This window comes from Xyrauchen texanus, chromosome 29 (genome assembly GCF_025860055.1).
Source record: "Xyrauchen texanus isolate HMW12.3.18 chromosome 29, RBS_HiC_50CHRs, whole genome shotgun sequence".
NCBI lineage: Eukaryota > Metazoa > Chordata > Actinopteri > Cypriniformes > Catostomidae > Xyrauchen > Xyrauchen texanus.
The window spans coordinates 16,090,391-16,099,617 of NC_068304.1; the positions used below are offsets into that span (position 1 = coordinate 16,090,391).

General features: G+C 38.5%; 1 protein-coding gene across 1 annotated transcript in view; it reads left to right on the forward strand.

The window, feature by feature from the left end:
• The window catches only part of LOC127623370 (cadherin-13-like), a 532,010-nt gene extending 523,808 nt beyond the window's left edge, over positions 1-8,202 (forward strand). Inside the window, exon 15 of the mRNA XM_052097812.1 lies at positions 7,613-8,202. Within this exon, the coding sequence (XP_051953772.1) occupies positions 7,613-7,620 (8 nt within the window). The 3' untranslated portion in view covers positions 7,621-8,202. The remainder of the gene's footprint in view (positions 1-7,612) is intronic.
• Positions 8,203-9,227: the final 1,025 nt, after the last annotated feature.

The window sequence follows — 9,227 nt, forward strand, 5'->3', positions numbered from 1 at the left end:
TGATGCATTGTGACTGTCTTCGGTGAGGTTGGTTATTCTGTAACCCGGACACACACACACAAGATGAGACAGTCACAATGTAAGTCAAAAACTGCTTTTATTGTTAACAATAAAAGCAGGCAAAAGTACAAACGGGCAAATCCAGTGAAGAGTTGTCGAGGGAAGCGTAGGGTCAAAAGCCGGGAATCACAGAGAGTAAAGGGGCAAATCCGGGAGAGTAGTCGAGGGAGCGAGGGTCAAAGCCGGGGAAACAGGATCGAGAGGCGGGTAAACTAACAAAGGGAGTAGACAGGGGTACTAGGGGAACGAGGAGCTGGCAAGCTAAGGGGGTAATCAAGAGGAGTTCAAGAGGGGATCAAAACTAGACGAGACTAGCGGGGGCAAAGACACGGGAAACTAAATACAATAACCAACACCCATGAAACGGATGTGCTGTGGTATTTATAGGGGAAGGTGCAGGTGTAAACAATGAAAGGTGATGAGACGAGTGCAGGTGAAACGAATAATGGGGTGATTGAGACGAGTGCAGGTGGTCATAATGTTTTGGCCATAGGAGCGTGCATGTGAGCCCGAGGAGAGAGACCTGCTAACGAGCAGGAGATCTCAAGGGAGCAAAACGAGTGTGAGAGCTCGAGGGAGCAAAACGAGCATGAGCACGAGGGGGGTGGAACGAGCGTGCGGGCTCGAGGGGGCGGAACGAGCATGCGAGCTTGAGGAGTGAGTGTGTGTGCGACGAAGCGGGGATGGGGCAGAGGAGCGGGGTTCGTGACAAATTTGTATCCATAAGACTTAGTGCAGTTCTTTTAGACAAGTAATGTTCTGTGTAATTTCATAAAAAAATCTGAGTTTTTACATTTTAAAGTATCGAGTTAGTATCAATACCAAGTTAACAGGGCTGATATCATACCGAAGCCAAAATGTTGGTATCTGACCAACCCTTTGGTGCATAATGTAAAAGCATAACGTAATGAAGACTCATGCGCTGATATATTATCTCCACTTACAATGTGTGCTTAAAATAAGGATTGTCCTTTTATTTTTTTCTGCTGTGAATTTCATGTAATGCTGCCAATCAAGAATGAAATGCTGATAAATAACTCTCATTTGTGTGTTCCTCATCTGTAGATTATTAATTTAGATCAACATTAATGGCGATAATAAACTGGATAAATGAGCATTGTTTAAAGTAACTTTGCAGAAATCAATGGCGTCACATTGATTAAACTGTCTGACTGACGGCTTTTTACATAAAGGTCGTTTTGGCTCATGAAACTCAGCTGTGATTGGCTGGATGGTCGCTCAATCAGCCCAAAGTAACAAAACACAAAGAATACTGTATACAAATCCACCATTTGAACTCTGTATAGGTTTAGCTTGGAAAGGTCCGAGGGGGGGTAAATCACCTTTATAAAGAGTGCGAGGGGACATGTCCCCCATGGCTGCTACGCCCTTGCAGCAGTAGTCAATCATGTACTTGGCAACCAAAGTCCTACCGAGGCAGATCGCTTGATTGGTTACAGCTATGGCCAATCATGCGCTTGGCTTCAGCAGCGTGTGCACAGTGAATCTGTGTCTGACAGGAATGGAACTTGAACTCTGAAGAAAACAAGCTGTAATGACCTGGGACATGTTCCGACCGACTGAATGAGAGGGGCATGTTGTTCGCTCACTTCAGCATCTTTCGTCTTCCTTTTCATCAAGGAGAGAATATTAAATATAACCTTATCTTTTCCAGGTATCAGAGACCCCAGTTATTAAACTAATTTAATTCACCAAGAAAACGTTTAGATCTAAACATAAGCGACTCAATTTATTACTTTCTGCTATCAAAGCAACTGCCATTTTTTTCTCTCTCTCCCTAATCCAAACACTTGTTTTCAATTGTGAACATCTGCCGCTTTCTTCTGTTGCAAACTTGTAAAATCGCCCCTCCGTGATGCTTTCTGCAATGCTTGTCATGTGGAGGGCAATGCAGCACTTGATGCTGGCATTGAATCGAGCATTGACGCCTTGACTAAAATGCACTTTACAATGCACTAAAAACCCCTGGAAGTGGAGGAACGGCCGCTGACCGCGAGGGGAGGAGGGGCTCCCAACCAACCGCCTGGAGCGGTTACCGCTGCCAGGGGCGGGGGAGACGCCTACCGTCCACCAAAAACGCAGCGGGGAATTCCGTCTGCCAGGGGCCAGAGGACTGCCTCCAAACCGCCCGGAGAGGCATGGCTGTTGTCCATTTAGAGGGGTGAGGAGTGGCCGAGGACCAAGCTACGGCGTATCGGTGAACCGGCGAGTAAGTGGGTTTTTTTTTTCTCTCTCTTTCTCTCACTCACTCCTTCCTCTCTCTCTCACTGCCGCTCCGTGTTGGCCTTTTCCCTCTCTTTTTAAATGTTTTATTAATTTGGCACGATCTCTGTTATGGCGTGTAGATGCCAAATGTTTTTTTGTTTCCCTCCCCTGATCCAGATAGACGGGGATGACCTGCCGGCAGACAGGGCGTAAGGCATGCTTAAACACTAAAGTCTCTTGATAGATTTTGGTTGTGAACGACTCAAAATGATTCAATGACTCACTCATAGCACATTTGTCGTCACATAGTGACATCTCCAGAGGGGGTCACTGAACTTATCAGTTAATATAATTAAACAAATCTGTGAGGCAGAAGCAAGCCACACTTAAATACACTTAATTTTTGCAGCTAATTTTGCACAAGTTTGTTTTACTTGAATCTTTAAAATCGCTGCAGTTGGTGCTTTTAGCTTATTCTTAAAAAAATTTCCCCGGAAAAGATTTTCCTGGACCAGTGGATTCTCTCAACTTTTTTGCCCTTCATGAGTTTGCATTCCTGAATTTTCTCTGGCATTACAAGAATTAATTTGCAAGAACAAATCTACAAATTAGAAAAGGAAATTTGTATTGTTTTTTTTATTACCCAATTAGCGCTCTTGCCACCTGTGACCTCATTACACAGTATACCTACGTGACTTGATACTGGTGTGCCGTGGTATTTTTATATTTGTAAAAATTGTGCTGTGGCAGAAAAAAGGTTGGAAAGTACTGCCTTAAAGTGACTGTTTGTGTGTGAGGATGTGTATTTTTAGCCTGCATGTCTCTAACCTTCTGCTCCAGACACAGAAAAATCCATACTCTCTGTTCTTCTTCCATTCAGTAGGATGAAGGACTCCAGTGGACTTGCTTTTGTGGCCCTTTAAATAATGCATAGAAGCCTCTGGGAAAACACAAACAGTCCTCTGTAAAGCTACAGAAGTACTTTTCTCTTTAGACCTCCATAAAGCTCAAACATTTTACAGCTTAGCTACTCGTGCCTCTACTTCTTGAACATCGCCATGGCACTGGTCATGTTTGACACATTTTCAGACACTCTCATAAGTCTTAAAGTCTTCAATCCCACAGGAGCCATTGGTACTGTTCCTGATGACAGCTTGCCAAACACTACATTCTGTGCTGATTTGCCCTTTGAGTACATTGATTTTGTTTGTCCTCAGATAATATGGTGCCACTGAATTTGTGTAAATGGCCATGAGGTAGGCCGGTCAGCTAAAACATAATTTTCAACACAAGAAAATGCTGGATTCTAAAACAAATGTCAAGAGGAAACCAAATATTGTCTTACATTGGCAAAATAGGCATTTGATGCAGCAATTGAGTCTAAGACATGGTCAGAGAGGAGGATCTTAGATACAGATATTCATCAGTGAAATGTCACAGAGATGCCCAAATGATGCAAGGATGACCATACTGCCCTCTGTAGGTCTGCTTTCAAATTGCAAATTTGGGAAAACTCCCTGTAGAGTTCACAAGTACATAAAACTCATTTAAAAATTGTATATGTTTCCCAAGTCTGCATATCAATACGTGTAATGAATATCACATTTGGATAGTGATTACATATTCTACATATTCTCAGAGTAGCAATGGTTTCACTTGTTGCTATTAGCACCTTTGTTTTAATCTGACAAATAGCAAGTTGTTCATGTTAATTGTTGTTTACTTAATACATTCATTAATAATCAGATTTTTATCAAAACATTCAACAAGCAATACAAAATTATATTATCATATTAGATACCTGAAAATTGTCAATTGTCTAAAAAATGCAGTACTTTACTGATTATAATTTTAGATGTGTAATTGTAATCAGTCACAGATTACATTTCAGAAGTAATCTGCCCAACAATAATAGGGACACAATACAAAAAAAGCCCTTAAAATTGCATGTTGAAATTTATTTATATTATTATTAGAATTGCTGCATAGGCCTACAAATATGTCAAATTAATTATATGACATAGTCTGAGTTGGAAAAATAACAAGTGAACCTGTATTTAATGTCATATGGGTAATATTTTCCTTGACCTTGCACCGTTTTGCAAATCATGACTTTAATGGCTGATTATGACTTTATAAATATAGATTTTTCTCTCTATTACTCAGACCCTGCTATTTTATATCAACACATTTTTACTGAAACACATCTTTTGAAAAACAATACATTTGAATACATTACAGAATCATAGAAATGACGCCACGAAATGAGGTGGTTTCTTCAGAAAATTTGATTTTTCATTAACGTTTCTGCATTTTAAAACACTAATGGTTAGGTTTAGGCGTTGCTTTAGTAAGGATGCCTTTTTAACTTCTCATATACGTTTATTTTAAAACACTATTGGTTAGGTTCAGGCATAGGTTTAGGTTTGGATATATATATATTTTATATTTATATATATATATATTTATATTTATATAATATATTTATATATTTATATTTATATATATATATATATAAAATAAATATAGCCAAATGTGATGTACTGCACTTAGATTTTGTCATGTTCATGTAAATTTCGTGAGACCAGGCTGTTTGTTTTTGTTCCCCACCCCTCCTCCTCTGCTGTACGTGACCCAAACAGAATAGAACTGTGACTAATTTTTGGAACGCAACACACCAGTTCCACTAATAAAAAACTATGATGGCTCTTTAACATGCTGATAAATAGAGGGACAGTTCAGGCTGTAAGCATACCAATTCAAATTGCCAATCATAGTTGTAATTAATAGTTATGGTAATTGAAAATTACATATGAGACAGTCATGATGTGTAAGTTACTAACATGATAGATTCGGTTAACAGACCCCTGAAACCTCTCTTTAATCTATTGAAAGATGGCCAAAAGGGTGAAATATAATTAATCCACAAACAGGGAAATAAGCCTGAGCTGTGTTTATCATTCTCCCTACTGAAGTTTAAATCTGCTTTTCTGCCAAGATTGGCACTTTTGCTTTTTAATCCACACTGTGTACTGATGTGGCCTGTCTCAATGGGAAGATACATTTCCACAGCATTGCACATTGTTTGTTCATGATATCAAATGCATTGATTCATGTTTACAAATTAAAAGTGTAACCAGAATTATATTATAAAAGTATACATTATGGCATTCACTCATGCATTTAAAGGAATCATTTGCCCAAAAATGAACATTCTATCATCATTTACTGACATTCATGTTGTTTCTGATGACATCCATTTTTCTGCCAGAACAAAAAAAAGATGGATTTTTAAAGACCCCCGCCCGCCCCCATTCGCTAATTTCAACACAGTGACGAATCTAAATTCAAATACAATATTATAAAGTAAAAACCTTGACTTGCATAGCTTTCCTTCACACGTTCATATGTGCATGAGGAAAGCTTGTTTATGATAGCTTGCGCTTAAACCTCGCAAAAGCAAAAACTGTGCAAGTTCTCCTACTAACAATGCAATTTCTTGCATAAACACATAAACATGAGAACAAGCTTTTCTCAACCACCAAAATGTATTTTAGTCCTTTAGAAGACTTCAAATATGATTGACAATTTGCATAAACTACTACTATAGCTTTAAGTTGAGTCACTATCTACTGCCATTGTGCTGAAAATGTCTTTGTGTTTTGCATAAGAAAGAAAGATATGCAGGTTTGGAACATTATTCATACATATTCCTTTAAATGCATGCGTCACTCCCAAAACATTGCAGTGTGTACGTGGTGGTTTGGAGTTGAAAGATAAAACCAATTAGAATCTTTTTCTTTCCTTGCTCTACTTCTCGCCACCATCATCATACAATTAGATTAAAATATAGTTTTTATAAAATGCGAGCCATAATTTCACAAAACTTGAGCAAAATGAATTGGTCTGTGGATCTCGGAAATTCTAAAGCGATCGAAGCGTGCTAGATCTGATGCAAATATTAAATGGAGGAGGGGGGTGACTAGACACATTTGTACTGCTCGGTCCTAAATGGCATTGGAAGGGAAATAAGACTTGAATGCTGCTTAAGATTGCGTGCAAGTCTACTGTTTTGCAAATGCCATTTGCAAATTGTAATGAGACTCCAGCCCCCTTTATTCATGCACAGAGACACAAAGCATGCCAGGTTATTCTCTCATTAGGCGGTCTGAAACAACAACATATATAACTAAATCAATTTGCCTCGCCGCTTTCACATACAATAAAGTCAGTCGAGGAGTGAGAAAAAACTATTTTCCTAGTTCTCCAAAGAGGGAAGTCTTGGGAATTGTAGGGAAGGTGCAATGCAAGCATCAAGACAGAGGAGTGTTTGATCTAATGCATGATTTTCTGTAAAGCTGCTTTGAAACTATGTGTGTTGTGAAAGGCACTATACAAATAAAAATGACTTGACTTTACTTAGTTAGCATTACCCTGATTGGAGGAAAGTGGTTTTGGCAGCAGTCAGCTGCATTAGAGGCAAGCACAATTGCACGCCTGCATCCCAAGCAATTGGCAGATAGAAATACGCTCCTCTATCCAAATAAACTCTCCCCCCACTTTCATGACACTCATCAGTCGCTCCCTCAATTTGTCTTTCCATCAGTCAAGAAGTCACTGGTGATGGGTTTTGAAGTTAAGAGCCATGAGACTTTTCCACTTTCTTGATTATCAGTTCATAAACACTTTTTGCCCTGTTTTTCACACAATGCTATCTTATAACATCAAATCACATTTACTATAGCGCATGTCATGTAAGGCAAGACATTTTAACATTTAAATTACTTATCTAACTACATTTACAAGCTTATTAGAGACCTGATAGAGCATTGCACTTGCCTGAACAGCAAACAAGTCGTCACATGAGCCAAAATAGAAGCACCTTAGAAAGACATTGTAGCTATAGCAATTGCATTTTTCATCTCACATTTGCTTTTCATGGCACTATTGGTTAGGTTTAGGTAAGGGAGGTAAGTTTTGTTGATTTAAAACTGGAAAAAGCATTAAGCCTCTGTTTGGGAGAACATTTAACTTACTTTTAGTGCCACCCAGTGGACATTTCACCTCAAAATTTACATAACATATGTAAGGAACCTCATAATATAATTTTGCAAAAATGTTGCCACATTCAAAATTTTTACAGTGGTTGTTTTCATACATTGGTTGCACAAATATAAAGCAAATAAAATGGCCATAAAATGCCTGTTGAAAGTATTTATTAATTCTAGTTTATTACTATGTTCTATTATGCTGTCTAATGGTGTTTAATTGCTTGAATAGTAAATATTTTTTCTTATTCCTCCTTTTCTCTATTTCTCTTTCTCAGGCTTGTAAATTCTGCTGATTCATTCTGTAGTCCTTTTGCAACACTGAAGAAAACCTTCTTCTCTTCTCCACACACGAACAAGGCTGAGGAGGGAAGACCTCTCCCATAAATACTCCTTGCTCCCTATTCACCTCTGTTCTCCCATTTTGTTGTCCTCTTTTGGCCCTCTCTATCCACACCACACCCCAACCTATTCATCAGGAACTCTCCCCCTCTGTCCTCTCCCCACTTTCCCTGCACTTCCTGTCCTCTCATACTTCTGGAATACATCATGGATGCCACCACCTCGATGAACTTTCTCACTGGACATTAATATATTTGATGGGGGCAAAGCGATTGGACATTTTGGTGTACTTTAGTTTCCTCTGGTTAAAGACTACTGTATTTGATTCTCGTTTACTAATGTAAGGGAAGGACAAGAGGCTTGTTTAGTCTGCAGTGGTTGTGTTTCCTTAGGGAAGGGTGGTAGCCAGAAGCCTTCAAAGTCTATACAATGTCTCTCAAGACTTTATTTTTAGTTTTTGGTTTGATTGCATTAGTTGTTATGGAGTGGAACACAATATATCTTTATAGCAATGTGTGAAATGGTGGTGGGGGGAGGGGGGGGCGGTGTACACTATATATATATATATTTTATTTTTTACCAATGTACAAATATATGAATTAACTTATTTAATTTGACTGCATAATCTTTATTGACCCCTCACAAAAAAAATCAAAAGAAATGTATGTTTTTAGGTAATTTTAGGGTCTTTTTCTTATGCTATTGATGTTTTTTCGCCCAGTTTTTCATTTACAAGCTCCAGTTTTTGACTGAGTTTCAATTGAGTCTCGAGACAGATTTGCAGACAGAAACCAAATCAGTCTTGTGATCCTTGTTTCTGATTGTACGCTATTTGCTTGTTGTTGTTTTTTTGTGTTTATTTGTTTTAGTTTTATTCCTTGGCGGGGGGTGGGGTCAAAAAAGGCCAGTGGAGACTGATGATTTATGGTTCTTTTTTCTTCTTTTTTTCATGTTTTTTGCTTGTGATAACAACAAAAAAGAGAGCCAGGAAAGGTACATACCGTTGACAATAAAACAAAAATAAAATGTATTTGTGGGTTTGTGTGAATGAACCCATCATTTCTGAAAATGCAAAGAAAAACATGATGTGGTGAATGAGTTATGTCTGTATTTTGCACTAATTTAATAAAGCTGTTACTGTACTTCCCACAACTTTAACTTTAGTCATTTGTTTACTCTTAACTGGCAGACCCACCTGAGGGACAGAGTGGATACAGCTATTGTAGGGTTAACCCTGAACTATAAAGGGTTAACAATGGTTCCTCAGGTGGGTCTGCCAGTTAAGAGGTTAAGTCCAGTATGCAGTCAAAATAATTTTTAGGAGTACCTGGATTCCATTATGGAGAAATATCATGAAATATGATTACAGTCATGCTGTTGTTTAGAGGTCCAAATTGATTCAAATGGGATATGACTTTTTTAGTAAATGCGCCAACGAATGCACAACAGGATATTGGTATTTCATGGATAGAGAAAGACCAAGTAACCTTGCATAGTTAAAGACTCTAGTACTCTAAATGTCAGCCCAAGATTAGACACGTAAAGTGGGGT